Below are 18,823 nucleotides of genomic sequence, written 5' to 3' on the forward strand. Positions count from 1 at the left end.
ATATGCATTTAAAGTCTTTATAAGCCCTCAACAAAGCACTTATAAAAACTTCCTACGCTCTTTAAACACTTAAAACAGGGGTGTCAAACTTGTTTTTATTGAGGACTACATCACACTCAGGGGGCCACTTAGAAGAAATAGTGAATATATGAATACAAATGTATAATTTCCTCATGATATTATTATGCAACTGCCTATGCATTGGATTATTTTATGTTTGACTAACCAACTGTTGGGTAACTTGCTTTGAAATCACTATACAACAAATGCATGCAATATTTCGTTGCATAATCAGATTATATTACATTTTGGATGATATGCAAACCAGTGAAGTTGGCACGTTGTGTAAATCGTAAATAAAAACAGAATACAAAGATTTGCAAATCATTTTCAACTTATATTCAATTGAATAGACTGCAAAGACAAGATATTTAACGTTCGAACTGGAAAACGTTGTTATTTTTTGCAAATATTAGCTCATTTAAAAAAAGCTGGCATATGGGGCAAAAAAGACTGAGAATGTTGAGGAATACTCATCCAACACGTATTTGAGGTGAACAGGATAATTGGGAACAGGTGGGTGCCATGTTTGGGTATAAAAGCATCTTCCATGAAATGCTCAGTCATTCACAAACAAGGATGGGGGTGAGGGTCACCACTTTGTGAACAAATGCGTGAGCAAATTGTCCAACAGTTTAAGAACAACATTTCTCAACCAGCTATTGCAAGGAATTTAGGGATTTCACCATCTACGGTCCGTAATATCATCAACAGGTTCAGAGAATCTGGAGAAATCCCTGCACTTAAGCGATGATATTACGGATCTTTGATCCCTCAGACGGTACTGCAGCAAAAAGCGACATCAGTGTGTAAAGGATATCACCACATGGGCTCAGGAACACTTCGAAAAACCACTGTCAGTAACTACAAATCGTCGCTGTATCTGTAAGTGCAAGTTAAAACTCTACTATGCAAAGCGAAAGACATTTATCAACAACACCCAGAAACGCTGATGGACTGATGCAAAGTGGAAAAGTGTTCTGTTGTCTGACGAGTCCACATTTCAAATTGTTTTTTGGAAACTGTGGACGTTGTGTCCTCCGGACCAAAGAGGAAAATAACCATCTGGATTGTTTTAGGCACAAAGTTCAAAAGCCAGTGGTGGTATGGGGGTGTATTAGTGTCTAAGGCATGGGTAACTTACACATCTGTGAAGGCACCATTAATGCTGAAAGGTACATTGAGGTTTTGGAGCAACATATGTTGCCATCCAAGCAATGTTTTTATGGACGCCCCTGCTTATTTCAGCAAGACAATGCCAAGCCAACAGCGTAAAAGAGTGCGGGTACTAGACTGGCCTGCCTGTAGTCCAGACCTGTCTCCCATTGAAAATGTGTGGCGCATTATGAAGCCTAAAATACCACAACGGAGACCCCCGGACTGTTGAACAACTTAAGCTGTACATCAAGCAAGAATGGGAAAGAATTCCACCTTGGCATAAGTGGCAAAAAAGACTGAGAATGTTGAGGAATGCTCATCCAACACTTCTTTGAGGTGAACAGGCTAATTGGGAACAGGTGGGTGCCGTGATTGGGTATAAAAGCAGCTTCCATGAAATGCTCAGTCATTCACAAACAAGGATGGGGCGAGGGTCACCACTTTGTCAACAAATGCGTGAGCAAATTGTCCAACAGTTTAAGAACAACATTTCTCAACGAGCTATTGCAAGGAATTTAGGGATTTCACCATCTACGGTCCGTATTATCATCAACAGGTTCAGAGAATCTGGAGAAATCCCTGCACTTAAGCGATGATATTACGGATCTTTGATCCCTCAGGCGGTACTGCATCAAAAAGCGACAACAGTGTGTAAAGGATATCACCACATGGGCTCAGGAACACTTCAGAAAACCACTGTCAGTAACTACAAATCGTCACTATATCTGTAAGTGCAAGTTAAAACTCTACTATGTAAAGCCAAAGCCATTTATCAACAACACCCAGAAACGCTGATGGACTGATGCAAAGTGGACAAGTGTTCTGTGGTTTGACGAGTCCACATTTCAAATTGTTTTTTTGGAAACTGTGGACGTCGTGTCCTTCGGACCAATTAGCAAAAGAACCATCCTGATTGTTATTGGTGCAAAGTTCAAAAGCCAGTGGTGGTATGGGGGTGTATTAGTGTCTAAGACATGGGTAACTTATACATCTGTGGAGGCACCATTAATGCTGAAAGGTACATACAGGTTTTGGAGCAACATATGTTGCCATCCAAGCAACGTTATCATGGCCGCCCCTGCTTATTTCAGCAAGACAATGCCAAGCCACGTGTTACAACAGCGTGACTTCTTACTTGGTAAAAGAGTGCGAGTACTAGACTGGCCTGCCTGTAGTCCAGACCTGTCTCCCATTGAAAATGTGTGGCGCATTATGAAGCCTAAAATACCACAACTGAGACCCCCGGACTGTTGAACAACTTAAGCTGTACATCAAGCAAGAATGGGAAAAAATTCCACCTGAAAAGCTTCAAAAAATGGTCTCCTCAGTTCCCAGACGTTTACTGAGTGTTGTTAAAAGGAAAGACCAACTTTTTTTGCAATGTGTTGCTGCCATTAAATTCTAAAATAATGATTATTTGCAAAAAAAAAAAAAATCTGTTTCTCAGTTTGAACATTGAATATCTTGAATATAATTGCAAATCATTGTATTCTGTTTTTATTTACGATTTACACAACGTGCTAACTTCACTGGTTTTGGGTTTTGTATAATTATTCCCTAAAATATCAGTTTTGTGAGTGTGAGTGTCTGGAATGGATTTACTGTTTTAATGCTTTGGTTTTTCTACGACTTGGTCCCTTTCGATGAATGCAACGAAAAAAACTGAGGCGCTGATACTAACCGCTGTTGTTGTTGCACATTGTCTTTGTCTCTCCTTTACACGACTGACATAGTTCGGGGTAGACATGCAAACACCTGTTCACCGGCTTCTTGATCCAAACATTCAGGTTTTAAAACACCGCACCATAAACCACATCCAAGACATGCGAAGAAAAGAGAGTGCTGGCAGAAATGCATTGCTGAGATCTGACATCTTCCATTTTTTATGAATCCCGTCAAAGGTAATTAAGCTTTGTGTGTGTGCGTGTGTGCGTGTGTGTGTGTGTGTGTGTGTGTGTGTTTGTGCAATAGAGAGAGAGAGAGAGTGATTAACAGAGGGAGAAAGAAGGAGAAGGAGGCAGATTATATGTGTCAGTGGCCATTTGCTCACAACTGGCGCCACATCGGAGCCAGGGCCAGAGGCAGAGTGCATCATGGGTAAATGAACACACGCTGCCTGGCGTTTAATACATGCCTGGCCTGAAAGGGGGGGCGGAGGGTGAAGAGAGAGAAGCTGCATGCCTGATGTCTCCTTATAATTTATGATACGTTCATAACAAAGTGTGCAGAAAAGACAAGAGAGGTGCACAATGTCACATATGAACATCCAGTCAGCCAAGTTACCTGTTAGCCTGGAATTTGGGTACGGCGGCGAGATGCTGTCATGTGACGCCATGTACTGAGATCCTTCTGCATAGTTCTGGACAGACAGAGAGATGGAGAGGGTTGTTTTTGTTGTTGTAAGGCTGGATCAGTATGTATGAATACACTGATTCATCACAGTTATTATTTTATTATGGCGATATTGCCTAAGTGTCCAAGTCTATGGCCCCCGGGATGATATTTGATTAGTATTAGAACCGGCCCGTCGTGAGTGAAGCGTGTTTACTTCAAACTGACAGAGCGTGGGTGACTATGAGGAAGGAAATGTTGCATTTCAAACTTTTGTGTGGGGTTGCTTCCTTATTTGTCATTACTTCAGTCGGATTTTAATGTGTAGCAGTGGCAGCTGAACTGAATATGACAGCGTGTCATAATTAAGCCGGTCAGCAGGAACCAAAAATACTGATAGCAGTATCGTTAGTCTAGAACCTATGTGTCAAAGTCAAGGCCCGTGGGCCAGATTCGGCCAGCGAAATAATTATCTATGGCCACCAGGATGATATTTGATTCGTATTAGAACCGGCCCGCAGGCCACAGCCGCCTGCTGCTGTTTTGCATGCACAAATACTCCATCAGTGTTGGCGCTATGAATTTTCAAACTCAATTTTCAAGTCATTAAAATGGGGTCCCGCAGTCAATTTTCGGGGTCCCACTTTTTTGTAACCGTTTTGAAAACAAATGATGAATGAATTTGTATGCATTAGTAAATGTATTCAGATATAAACATTCATTCACTATATATATATATATATATATATATACATATATATATATATATAAATATATATATATATAAATATACATATATATATATATATATATATATATATATATATATATATATATATATATATATATATATATATATATATATATATATATATATATATATATATCAAAAAATTTAAAAAAATTCCAAATATATATATATTTATTAATTAGGCGAACCTTTAAAACCTTTTATAATGTAATTCAGGGGTCCCCAAACTTTTTGACCCGGGGGCCGCATTGGGCTAAAAAAAAATTTGGCCAGGGGCCGGGCTATATATATATATATATATATATATATATATATGTGCTCCAGTGACCCCCCGCGACCCCAAAAAGGTACAAGCGGTAGAAAATGGATGGATGGGATATATATATATATATATATATATATATATATATATATATATATATATATATATATATGTATATATATAGCCCGCATTGGGCTAAAAAAAAATTTGGCCAGGGGCCGGGCTACATATATATATATATATATATATATATATATATATATATATATATATATATATATATATATATATATATATATATATGTATATATATAATATTTATATATATATACATATTATATATGTGTATATATGTACATATATATATATATATATATTATATATGTATACGTTTTGAAAACAAATGATGAATGAATTTGTATGCATTAGTAAATGTATTCAGATATAAACATTCATTCACTATATATATACATATATATATATATATATATATATATATATATATATATATATATATATATATATATATGTAGCCCGGCCCCTGGCCAAATTTTCTTTTAGCCCAATGCGGCCCCTGGGTTAAAAAGTTTGGGGACCCCTGAATTAGATTATACAAGGTTTTAAAGGTTTGCCTAATTCATAAATCAAAGTTAGTCTCAAGTCATTTCTATAGTTCTATAAATATAATTAGTTACCCAATAGGAAATGTTCTCTCTTTTAGGCTCCCTGCAGTGGTAATATCAATCAATCAATCAAGCAATCAATCAATCATAGTTTACTTATATAGCCCTAAATCACGAGTGTCTCAAAGGGCTGCACAAGCCACAACGACAATAATAATGGCCAGGTGTCGCAACACATTGGTCAATTCAATGTATTTTGCAAAACATGTTATCAAGACATCACAGAGAAGCACTTCTTCTTTACCTTGGAAGAGCGGCTCCCACTCGCCCATGACCCTGCACTCGTTCTCTCCTCCATATCTGCAGTACAGAAAGAGAAAGTAGACAGTTGAACAGAAGTAATGCAATACAAAAAATTGACATTTTAAACAAAGAATGCCTCGTAATGCATTTTTTAACTCACCGATTCAAATGGGGGATTATTAAAAAACATTCAATATTTCAAATGAGAAAATGTAAGAATGTTGAGTTGTTTATTTACACATCTGCACTTTAACCTGGCATATTCAATACACGCCACCACTTTTGTACGTAACATGCAACAACATTGCACGCCATATGCTTATGTGTGTCATCCCCATCGCGTGTACGAACGTGGTAAATCATCATCTCTCCTTTCTCCATATCATTAAACATTATTGATTATGATTGCAGAGCCTTTAATGTCTCTATGAAATGTAATGGACCTTTAAGCCTGGCACAGACCACTAATCCCACACTGGCGTCACACTGTATCGCATATCCATCAAAGGTCAGTTCTCTTGACAGAGAGGTCACAGGTTGGATTCCCACCGCGGCCAAATAACATAAGTGTACATTAATATAACGCACTTGAGTATACTTCTTGGATGAGAGGCAGAGCGTCCTCCGTGACAAATCAAACAGTCCAGGTGCACTGCAAAAACTGAAATCTAAGTAAGATTAAATATCTCAAATAAGATAATTATTTTCACTAAGCAGATTTTATGTTAGTGTTTTACTTGTTTTTTGGTCCTAAATGATCTCAGTAAGATGTTACAGCTTGTTGCTGAGATTTGATGACCTATATTGAGTAAAACATGCTTGAAACTAGAATATCAACTGTTGCAAAGCTGTGTCATCAACACTCACAAGTATAAAACTACTTTTTTTTTAAAGTAATAATTTCTTATTTCAAGCAAAATCATGACTTTGACACAATTGTGTCTCATAATTAAAACGGCCAAAAATACTTTGCTGTTTTATTTCCAATGAAACAATAGAAAACACGTACTCATATAGTAGTACAGTTGGCACAGTACAGTAAACTGACAGTTAATATTTAAACATTTAACATTGCTAACAATTTTGAACAGAAATAGTTCATGCACTTTCAGATAAATTCTTCAAAATTACAATTAAAAATTTTTGGGCCGGGGGCCGGTCTGTATATATGCGCACTAATATAATATACCAGGGGTCCTCAAGTACAAATCTTGAAGGTCCACAAATGTTTTTTTTTAAACAGGCTGGGTCCGTTTATTATCGGTCAAGCTTATATAGTAGCAGGAGGTAGGTACCGGTAGTTTTTCTTAAAATTAACAAAAATAAAATAAATATCCAATAAAATACATGAAATATTTTCTTTGAAACAAAAATAAATAAGAACTTTGAAAAAATTTGTCCTCTGCATTTGACCCATCCCTTGATTACTCCCTGGGAGGTGAGGGGAGCAGTGGGCAGCAGTGGCGCTGCGCCTGGGAATAATTTTTGGTGATTTAACCCCCAATTCCAAGCCTTGATGCTGAGTGCCAAGCAGGGAAGAATGCTGGTATGAGCTTTTAAACATAACCCGTTAACTGCTGCCAGTCAAATGGTGAATAAGATACTCTTTAGGGTTCATATGTTTGTAAATCTGACTGTGATGAAGTCAGTGCCTCACCAGCCATCAACCTCACTGCACGTTACTGCTCTGTTGCTATTTGTTGTTGTGTCATAGATTTAACAAAAATCTTGCTTGATGTTTCATATGACTTTTTCAGCCTCGTGATTTCTTTTTTTTCTTAGCTCTGAATCATGAGGAAATGTCTCTTCAAATTCGCGGTGCTCTTTCAGGTAGTGACGTTTCAGATTTTCACTTTTCACCAGAGCAACAGTAGTGTTGCATATTAAGACACATTGGTCTGGTACTTGCAGTAGGTAGGATGAAACATATTGCTCTGTCCATTCTTCCTTGAAACGTCGGTTTTCCCTGTCCACCTTTCTTTTACCAGCCTGAGCCAACTTGGAGCATGCCATTGTGATTTGATTCACATTCAGTGACTGACGAGTGAACAGTTAGCGAAGTAGCGATACGAGACAACTGTGTGCCTGCAGCGAAAGGTTCCATGCACTGTGCACTGCACATGTGTATGACCCAGGTGGTAACAGCCTATCAGCGCGTCGTTGTGATAGAGATGACAACCCATACCCCGGAATTAGCCAATCAGAGTGGCGTTCTCTCGCTCTCACTCCGTCTCTCTCTCTGAGAGAGACGGAGTGAGAGCGAGAGAGAGAGAGAGAGACGGAGTGAGTGAGACACGAGAAGTGTAAACGAAACGTGGAGATATTTGATTAAAAACAACGAAGAACGTTGACTTGCGCTAGCGATAACTCACAGATGAATACAATTATTATATTTTTTTATAATAATTATGATTATAATAATAAAAAAAAATAAAAATTAAATTAAATTAAAAAAAATTATTTATTTTTTTACTATATTTTGTGCTGGGTCCGGACGGATACGTCGCTGGGTCCGGACATGGACCGCGGTCCGCCTGTTGAGGATCACTGTAATATACTGTACACATATTATGTATATATTCGTATATATGTTATATTTTGTATCGCTGTATTTAGTCTATTTATACCTGCATTGCACTTTCCATCATTGTAACTGAGCTACTGTGTGGAACAATTTCCCTTGTGAATCATTAAAGTTAGTCTAAGTCTAAGTCTAATTGACTGAAAGAGCACGCACTTGGCCCGATGATGTCATGTAATCCATGGAAAAATGCATTTTTAGACAATATGTTTTGCCTGAGCGGCTAGGACAAATGTTGTTGTTGAAAGAGCCATATTGGACCAAAAATACAAAAACCAATCTGTCTGTAGCAGCAAAAAATTAAAAGCCATATTACATACAGAGAGTGTGTCATGAGATATAAATTGAATTAAGAGGACTTAAAGGAAACTAAATGACCTCAAATGAGGCATAATGATGCAATATGTACATATAGCTAGCCTAAATAGCATGTTAGCATCGATTAGCTTGCAGTCATGCAGTGACCAAATATGTCTGATTAGCACTCCACACAAGTCAATAACATCAACAAAACTCACCTCTGTGCATTCATGCACAACCTTAAAAGTTTGGTGGACAAAATGAGACAGAAAAAGAAGTGGCATAAAACACGTCCTAGAAAGTCGGAGAAAGTTATACATGTAAACAAACTAAGGTGAGTTCAAGGACCGTCATAATTAGTAGGACAAAACGGTGCTCGAATCAGTGAGCGTGTTTAATATAAACAGTGTGCTTTATAACAATTAGGGAGGCTTGTGTCATGTTTGTCCTCCTACAGAAACCATATTAAAACAAAAAAATATATTTTTTCCCCTCACCTTTTTCCATTTTTCATACATTTTTGAAAAAGCTCCAGAGAGCCACTAGGGCGGCGCTAAAGAGCCGCATGCGGCTCTAGAGCCGCGGGTTGCCGACCCCTGGGCTAGGAGATCACAAGAGTAACAACCTTGTTGCCTTTCCATTAAGAACAATACATTATTTTTTAGTATAAGTAAATGTAATGCCGAGCACATATCATTATGTCAAAATAATGGCAAGAGCATTTACTTAATTTAAGAATATTTTTCAACATATTGAGCAAAAAGGTCTCTTTTTTTTCTACCAAGAAAAGTGCACTTGTTATTAGTGAGAATATACTTATTTTAAGGTATTTTTGGGTTCATTGAGGTTAGCTCATTTTACTTGTTTTGGAAAGTCTTTACAAGCCAAATTTTCTTGTTCTTTTTGCAGATAATTTTGCTTAGTTCAAATAAAATACCCCTCTTTTTTTACACTGACTTTTTGCAGTGTGTGATCGATTGAATGCCCTGAGACTACAATGACTTGGTTGAATGAGACACGTTACTTAAATATATTCTTTGTTTTCTAAACACTCATTTATTAGCAGCCCAAATAAATTTGGACCGACAGAAATTGATTTGACGCGTTCATAAACACATTATAATGGGACTGTGTGTACCATATTTTCCGGACCATATTACCGGATTATAAGGCGCACTGCTGATGATCGGGTCTAGTCAGGTGTATTTTCATACAAAAGGCGCCCCGGATTATAAAGCGCATTAAAGGGGTCGGATTATTATTATTTTTTTCGAAATGGAAAACACTTCCTTGTGGTCTACATAACATGTAATGGTAGTTCTTTGGTCAAAATGTTGCATAGATTATGTTTTACAGATCATCTTCAAGTCGCTTCAGGATGCACCGTTTTGTGGGTGGGGCTCATTTACGTGGCTCAGCGTCTTCTCCCCGTCATCTTTGTTGTAGCGGTGTAGCGTGCAAGGACGGGAGTGGAAGAAGTGTCAAAAGATGGCGCTAACTGTTTAAATGACATTCAGACTTTACTTCAATCAATAACGGAGCAGCATCTCCTCATCCGTGGCTCACTAGTGCAACAACAACGCCGGAAAAGTTTTCCCGTGAAAAAACGTCCATCCGGAACTCTCCAATAACTAAAGTTCCTTGGGTGAATAATGAAAACTCATTACACCGGTATGTTTTAGCGCTTTCATGTCGAGTTAATTGACAGATATAAGTAAGAACTTTACACTACTTTATATTAGAAACGGCAACAGCGGAAACAAAACGCCAGATAATATGTCTTACCTTGTGCACACACCATAATAATACTCATATGTTGAAGCACAGTACAATCCATCAAGTGGTGCGGCTTCATAGCTTACCAAAGTCGTACTTAAACATTTTGATGGATTTTTGAGCGCCGTGTGTAATGTTCTATATTTTCAATGGAACATATAGAATTTTGGTGTTGTTTACTTGAGTCATATTGCAGTCTACACATATCTCTTATGTTTGGCTGCCATCATACTACAAATGATAAATAAATGATAAATGATAAATGGATTGTACTTGTATAGCGCTTTTCTACCTTCAAGATACTCAAAGCGCTTTGACACTACTTCCACATTTACCCATTCACACACACATTCACACACTGATACAGTCTACACATATCTCTTATGTGTGACTTAAATCAATAACGGAGCAGCATCTCCTCATCCGTGGCTCACTAATGCAACAACAACGCCGGAAAAGTTTTACCGTGAAAAAACGTCCAACCGGAACTCTCCAATAACTAAAGTTCCTTGGGTGAATAATGTAAACTCACTACACCGGTATGTTTTAGCGCTTTCATGTCGAGTTAATTGACAGATATAAGTAAGAACTTTACACTACTTTATAATAGAAATGGCAACAGCGAAGGATGAATGTCCCATAACAAGAAGATAGAGAAAAATAAGAAGCTTGTCGACTATGGACTACAAAGGCGGACGCGCGCAAATTTTCCGCACTTATGCAGATCCCAAATACAGATCAGCAGGTACCAGAAGGTAAGAAAAGTTGCTTTTTGCATAATATTGCGAAACAAAACGCCAGATTATATGTCTTACCTTATACACACACCATAATAATACTGGTATGTTGAAGCACAGTAAAATCCATCAAGCGGTGCGGCTTCATAGCTTACCAAAGTCGTACTAAAACATTTTGATATATTTTTTAACACCATGTGTAATGTTCTATACTTTCAATGGAACATACAGAATTTTGGTGTTGTTTACTTGAGTAATATTGCAGTCTACACGTATCTCTTATGTTTGGCTGCCATCATATTACAGTCTACACATATCTCTTATGTGTGACTAAAATCAATAACGGAGCAGCATCTCCTCATCCGTGGCTCACTAGTGCAACAACAATGCCGGAAAAGTTTTTCCGTGAAAAAACGTCCACCCGGAACTCTCCAATAACTAAAATTCCTTGGGTGAATAATGTAAACTCACTACACCGGTATGTTTTAGCGCTTTCATGTCGAGTTAATTGACAGATATAAGTAAGAACTTTACACCACTTTATATTAGAAATGGCAACAGCGGAGGATGAATGTCACATAACAAGAAGATAGAGGAAAATAAGAAGCTTATCGACTATGGACTACAAAGGTGGACGCGCGCAAATTTTCCGCACTTATGCAGATCCCAAATACACATCAGCAGGTACCAGAAGGTAAGAAAAGTTGCTTTTTGCATAATATTGCGAAACAAAACGCCAGATAATATGTCTTACCTTACACACACACCATAATAATACTAGTATGTTGAAGCACAGTACAATCCATCAAGCGGTGCGGCTTCATAGCTTACCAAAGTCGTACTAAAACATTTTGATGGATTTTTGAGCGCCGTGTGTAATGTTCTATATTTTCAATGGAACATATAGAATTTTGGTGTTGTTTACTTGAGTCATATTGCAGTCTACACGTATCTCTTATGTTTGGCTGCCATCATATTACAGTCTACACATATCTCTTATGTGTGACTAAAATCAATAACGGAGCAGCATCTCCTCATCCGTGGCTCACTAGTGCAACAACAACGCCGGAAAAGTTTTCCCGTGAAAAAAAGTCCGACCGGAACTCTCCAATAACTAAAGTTCCTTGGGTGAATAATGTAAACTCACTACACCGGTATGTTTTAGCGCTTTCATGTCGAGTTAATTGACAGATATAAATAAGAACTTTACACTACTTTATATTAGAAATGGCAACAGCGGAGGATGAATGTCCCATAACAAGAAGATAGAGGAAAAGAAGAAGCTTATCGACTATGGTCTACAAAGGCAGACGCGCACACATTTTCCGCACTTATGCAGATCCCAAATACAGATCAGCAGGTACCAGAAGGTAAGAAAAGTTGCTTTTTGCATAATATTGCGAAACAAAACGCCAGATAATATGTCTTACCTTATACACACACCATAATAATACTCGTATGTTGAAGCACAGTACAATCCATCAAGCGGTACAGCTTCATAGCTTACCAAAGTCGTACTAAAACATTTTGATATATTTTTGAGCACCGTGTGTAATGCTCTATACTTTCAATGGAACATATAGAATTTTGGTGTTGTTTACTTGAGTCATATTGCAGTCTACACGTATCTCTAATGTTTGGCTGCCATCATATTACAGTCCACACATATCTCTTATGTGTGACTTAAATCAATAAAGGAGCAGCATCTCCTCATCCGTGGCTCACTAGTACAACAACGTTGCCGGAAAAGTTTTCCCGTGAAAAAACGTCCGACCAATAATTAAAGTTCCTTGGGTGAATAATGTAAACTCACTACACCGGTATGTTTTAGCGCTTTCATGTCGAGTTAATTCACAAATATAAGTAAGAACTTTACACTACTTTATATTAGAAATGGCAACAGCGAAGGATGAATGTCACATAACAAGAAGATAGAGAAACAGAAGGACTACAAAGGCGGCCGCGCGCAAATTTTTCGCACTTATGCAGACCCCAAATACAGATCAGCAGGTACCAGAAGGTAAGAAAAGTTGCCTTTTGCATAACATTGCGAAACAAAATGCCAGATAACATGTCTTACCTTATACACACTCCATAATAATACTCGTATTATTATGGTGTGTGTGGCTTGTGCAGCCCTTTGAGACACTTGTGATTTAGGGCTATATAAATAAACATTGATTGATTGATTGATGGTATGTTGAAGCACAGTACAATCCATCATGCGGTGCGGCTTCATAGCTTACCAAAGTCGTACTAAAACATGTTGTATAACGTTTTGGTGTTGTTTACTTGAGTCATATTGCAGTCTACACGTATCTCTTTTGTGTGACTGCCATCTACTGGTCACACTTAACATTTTACTCTGTACAAAATAAAATAGCTTCGAGGTCGGCAAGCACAAGCAAAATGATTGTAGGGCGCACTGTCGAGTTTTGAGAAAACGAAAGGATTTTAAGTGCGCTTTATAGTCTGAAAAATGCGGTATATAGTTTGTGCCTATTTTTTTGCAAAGGCGGAATTTTGGAAACCCGCTTTTCTACTGGCGCTCTTAGCCGCACGGTGGACTTTTACCCGCCGTAAGGTTTAACGGTTAACTATCCAAAGTATAGGAAATATAATTATAGATTTTGACAGACTGGAAGTTGGACGCTGATTGATTTGGAGGCAGAAGTGGCGAGGAGGATGGAACAGATTACAATTAGAGAGAGTGCCATTCGGTGCGGCAAATTGAGAAGGGCGAGGAAGCAGATTGAAGCCGAAGGAGAGAAGAGAGCAAAAGGAGGTGGGAGAAATACAAGTTTTGTGTGCAGAAGTTAAAAGAAGTGGCGAAGAGGAGGAGGAGGAGGAAGTATAAGAAGGGGCGTCCATGTGTCCTGCACCTGATAAGGCCTCCGATTGAGGGCTATAAATTACACCAGAGAGGGAGAAGATGCACACAAACAGCAAAGCACACATGGAGATTTTTGCCACACGCACACACACACACACACACACACACACACACACACACACACACACACACACACACACGCACACACACATACACTCCAATATTGTAGGTGATCTATCATCGGTTAATGAACTTAGACTGACAGACAGCTCCATGTCTCTCACAATGATCATATTAAGACCTGCCTGACACAAAACAGACCCCTATTAATGTCGTTAGCTAATGTGTGCGTGCATGCGTGTGTATTGTGTGTGCCACAGCAGAAGATACACGACAACTCTCCTTTACCCCTCATTGTTGTGCGTCATTACTGCCATTTATTTATGAATGGATAAATAATCATTACTTTTTGAGCGGCTTTGGTAATTTATGTCCAGGGACACAAGTCATTTTAAATTTCCACTACAGAAAAATGACAGATTTGTCAGTAACAATGTACAAAACCCAAAACCAGTGAAGTTGGCACGTTGTGTAATTGGGAAATAAAAACAGAATACAATGACTTGCAAATCCTTTTCAACTTATATTCAATTGAATAGACTGCAAAGACAAGATATTTAATGTTCAAACTGAGATACTTATTTATTTTTTGCAATTAATCATTAACTTCGAATTAAATGGCAGCAAAAAAGTTGGCTCAGGGGCATTTTTACCACTGTGTTACATGGCCTTTCCTTTTAACAACACTCAGTAAACGTTTGGGAACTGAGGAGACACATTTTTGAAGCTTTTCAGGTAGAATTATTTCCCATTTTTGCTTGATGTACAGCTTAAGTTGTTCAACAGTCCGGGGGTCTCCGTTGTGGTATTTTAGGCTTCATAATGCGCCACACATTTTCAATGGGGGACAGGTCTGGACTACAAGCTGGCCACTCTTTTACTATGAAGCCACTCTGTTGTAACACATGACTTGTCATTGTTTTGCTGAAATAAGCAGGGGCGTCCATGATAACGTTGCTTGGATGCTCCAAAACCTGTATGTACCTTTCAGCATTAATGGTGCCTACACAGATGTGTAAGTTACCCATGCTTTGGGCACTAATACAACCCCATACCATCACAGATGCTGGCTTTTGAACTTTGCGCCTATAAAAATCCGGATGGTTCTTTTCCTCTTTGGTCCGGAGGAGATACGACGTCCGCAGTTTCCCAAAACAATTTGAAATGTGGACTTGTCAGACCACAGAACACTTTTCCACATTGCATCAGTCCATCCTAGATGAGCTCGGGCCCAGACGTTTCTGGGTGTTGTTGATAAATGGCTTTTGCTTTACAGGTAGAGTTTTAACTTGCACTTACAGATGTAGCGACCAACTGTAGTAACTGACAGTGGTTTTCTGAAGTTTTTTTCTGATCCCATGTGGTGATATCCTTTACACACTGATGTTAATTTTTGATGCAGTACTGCCTGAGGGATTGAAGGTCCGTAATATCATCCCTTACGTGCAGTGATTTCTCCAGATTCTCTGAACCTTTTGATGATATTACAGATCGTAGATGGTGAAATCCCTAAATTCCTTGCAATAGCTGGTTGAGAAATGTTGTTCTTAAACTATTGGACAATTTGCTCATGCATTTCTTCACAAAGTAGTGACCCTCGCCCCATCTTCGTTTGTGAATGACTCAGCATTTCATGGAAGCTGCTTTTATACCCAATCATGGCACCCACCTGTTCCCATTTAGCCTGTTCACCTGTGGGATGTTCCAAATAAGTGTTTGATGAGCAATTCCTCAACTTTCTCAGTCTTTTTTGCCACTTGTGCCAGCTTTTTTGAAACATGTTGCAGGCATCAAATTCCAAATGAGCTAATATTTGCAAAAAAATAACAAAGTTTTCCAGTTTGAACGTTAAATATCTTGTCTTTGCAGCCTATTCAATTGAATATAAGTTGAAAAGGATTTGCAAATCATTGTATTCTGTTTTTATTTACCATTTACACAACGTGCCAACTTCTCCGGTTTTGGGTTTTGTATAAAACAAAACGAATCCCAACAATATGACCAAGACTCACTAATTACAGCTTTCATACATAGCATTGATCGATCCCTCCCTTCGATCCCTCAGACGGAACTGCATCAAAAATCGACATCAGTGTGTAAAAGATATCACCACATGGGCTCAGGAACACTTCAGAAAACCGCTGTCAGTAACTACAGTTAGTCGCTACATCTGTAAGTGCAAGTTAAAACTCTACTATGCAAAGCCAAAGCCATTTATCAACAACACCTGGAAACGCCGCCAACTTCGCTGGGCCCGAATTCATCTAGGATGGACTGATGCAAATTGGAAAAGTGTTCTGTGGCCTGACAAGTCCACATTTCAAATTATTTTTGGAAACTGTGGACGTTGTGTCATCCGGAACAAAGAGGAAAGGAACCATACGGATTGTTATAGGCACAAAGTTCAAAAGCCAGCATCTGTGATGGTATGGGGGTGTATTAGTGTCCAAGACATGGATAAATTACACATCAATGCCGAAAGGTACATGCAGGTTTTGGAGCAACATATGTTGCCATCCAAGCAACGTTATCATGGACGCCCCTGCTTATTTCAGCAAGACAATGCCAAGTTATGTGTTACAACAGCATGGCTTCATAGTAAAAGAGCTTAGGTACTAGACTGGCCTGCCTGTAGTCCAGACCTGTCTCCCATTGACGCATTATGAAGCCTAAAATACGAGACCCCGGACTGTTGAACAACTTAAGCTGTACATCAAGCAAGAATGGGAAATAATTCAATTATCTTATTTCCTTGATTGTTGACTTTGATCACATCCAGGTTTCATTTACTGATATGTATTGTTTATTAATGCATTCATTACACCAGCAAAAATACTTCCTAATTAGCATTCTATTCAACCTATTAATTTCAACCTTTTAATTAGTTCATTCATAATATAAATGGAGAAAAGAGAAAATACCCCTTCCTTTTCCTCCTAATATCGCATTTTTTCATCGTACTAAGAAATTGCGGCTCATTCTGGTGCTTCCAACATGATTGGAACAGTTTCATGCCCCTTTCATGCATGGTTGGTTTAGTTTGATGTGGAAGATTCAGATGAAACTCGAAATGGCGTCTATGTTGACATGTTGCAAAAACATTGAGTGTGCATATAAGTGTGTACGTGTGTGTGTGTGTGTGTGTGTGTGTGTGTGTGGGTGGGTGTGTGTGTGTGTGTGTGTGTGGCTGCACCTGTGTGAGCTGTATAGCCCCACTGTTCTCATTTGCTCTCCAGGAACACTATAATTAACTGTAAGCCTGCCCCATGCCCCAGCACACACACACACACACACACACACACACACACACACACACACGCACACATTAGTTAGTGAGTGACAGTTACATAAATACTCTTCTGACTGCAAATAATTCGGTTTAAATCATGAGATGATTAGTCCAGATTTTTCCATTAGGCCAAATGTACCCAGCAAATGAATCATAAACGTAATATTTCACTTTATCGTCTAAAATGAAAATTAGCATTAGATACAATTACTCCATAAATATCATTAAATTTGGCTTGTTAAGCGTCAGTTGGAGTTCATTTGTAATTGTGCTGGAATCAATACGTTAAGAAACGGGGTTGCGCAAAAATAAACAATAAATATGAATCCCCACCTCCATTGTAGCAAATGAACTAGTCTTCTTACAAGTATTATTATCACTGGAAGACTGGAGACAACTCATTACTAATTAAAAAAAGAACAGGAGGAGTCAAAAAGCAGTGCTACTCTTGAATGTAAAGTAGAAAAACAACAGAATAACAGAAGTCTGTGAGGATTCATAAGAGTCCAGAGAGAAAATGACAAAAACTACACAGACTTTACTTGAATCAATAACAGAGCAGCATCTCCTCATCCGTGGCTCACTAGCGCAACAACAATGTGTCCCATGAAAAACCGTCCGATCGGAACTCTCTAATAACTAAAGTTCCTCGGGTGAATAATGTAAACTCACTACACCGGTATGTTTTAGTGCTTTCATGGTGAGTTTCCTGACAGATATTGTCATGATCTGTGATTTGGATCATGTTTTATGTTATTTTATGTTTAAAGACTCCATAGTTCCTGGTTGCACTTCCTTGTTTGTTTGTTACCTTGACAACCATTAGTGTCACCTGTTTTACGTCTTGGACTCATGCACCTGTTGCTAATTATGTTCACCTGTCTCTGATTAGTGTTCGGCCGCACACCTGCTACCCGAGCACTAATCAGAGGCATTATTTAAGTTTGCCTTTGACAGTCAGTCAGCCTGGCGTCATTGTTTGCTACATGCAACCTGTCTACGTGAGTTTTGCCTTGTATTTAGTTTATGCTAAGTGTTTGATTCATGCCATGCTATGTAAGTCTTGTTTGTTTCATGCCACAGTTACCTGAGTATTGTTTGTCCCTAGTCCATGCTAAGAAGTAGCATTAGCTCCAAGTGAGATCAACACGTTGTCCCTTCGCCTTGTGTTCCATTTTGTTGGTACTACTTTGGTAGTTTGAGAAATAAATCATGTTTTTACCTACACGCCATGTCCGGAGTGGTTCGTCTGCATTCTTGGAAGAACAACACCGCAGCAACCTGCGACACCCCAACCGTGACAGATATAAGTAAGAACTTTACACTACTTTATATTAGAAATGGCAACAGCGGAGGATGAATGTCCCATAACAAGAAGATAGAGAAAAAGAAGAAGCTTATCGACTACAAAGGCGGACGCGCACACATTTCCAAGACTTATGCGGATCCCAAATACAGATCAGCAGGTACCAGAAGGTAAGAAAAGTTGCTTTTGCATAATATTGCGAAACAAAACGCCAGATGATATGTCTTGCCTTATACACACACACCATAATAATACTCCTATGTTGAAGCAAAGTACAATCCAGTTCGGTGTGGCTTCATAGCTTACCAAAGTCTTACTAAAACATTTCAATAGATTTTTGAGCGCTATCTGTAATGTTCTATTTTTACAATGGAACATATAACATTTTGGTGT

General features: G+C 38.5%; 1 protein-coding gene across 2 annotated transcripts in view; it reads right to left on the reverse strand.

Moving 5' to 3' along the window:
- Positions 1-18,823, reverse strand: part of tcf4 (transcription factor 4) — a 563,422-nt gene that overhangs the window by 436,312 nt on the left and 108,287 nt on the right. For both annotated transcript variants that reach the window (XM_061980823.2, XM_072915343.1), the window contains 2 exons: positions 5,490-5,545; positions 3,502-3,577 (listed from right to left, as the gene is read on the reverse strand). In XM_061980823.2, the coding sequence (XP_061836807.2) occupies positions 3,502-3,577; positions 5,490-5,545 (132 nt within the window). The remainder of the gene's footprint in view (positions 1-3,501; positions 3,578-5,489; positions 5,546-18,823) is intronic.

Source organism: Nerophis lumbriciformis, linkage group LG20 (assembly GCF_033978685.3).
Source record: "Nerophis lumbriciformis linkage group LG20, RoL_Nlum_v2.1, whole genome shotgun sequence".
Classification (NCBI taxonomy): Eukaryota; Metazoa; Chordata; class Actinopteri; order Syngnathiformes; family Syngnathidae; genus Nerophis; species Nerophis lumbriciformis.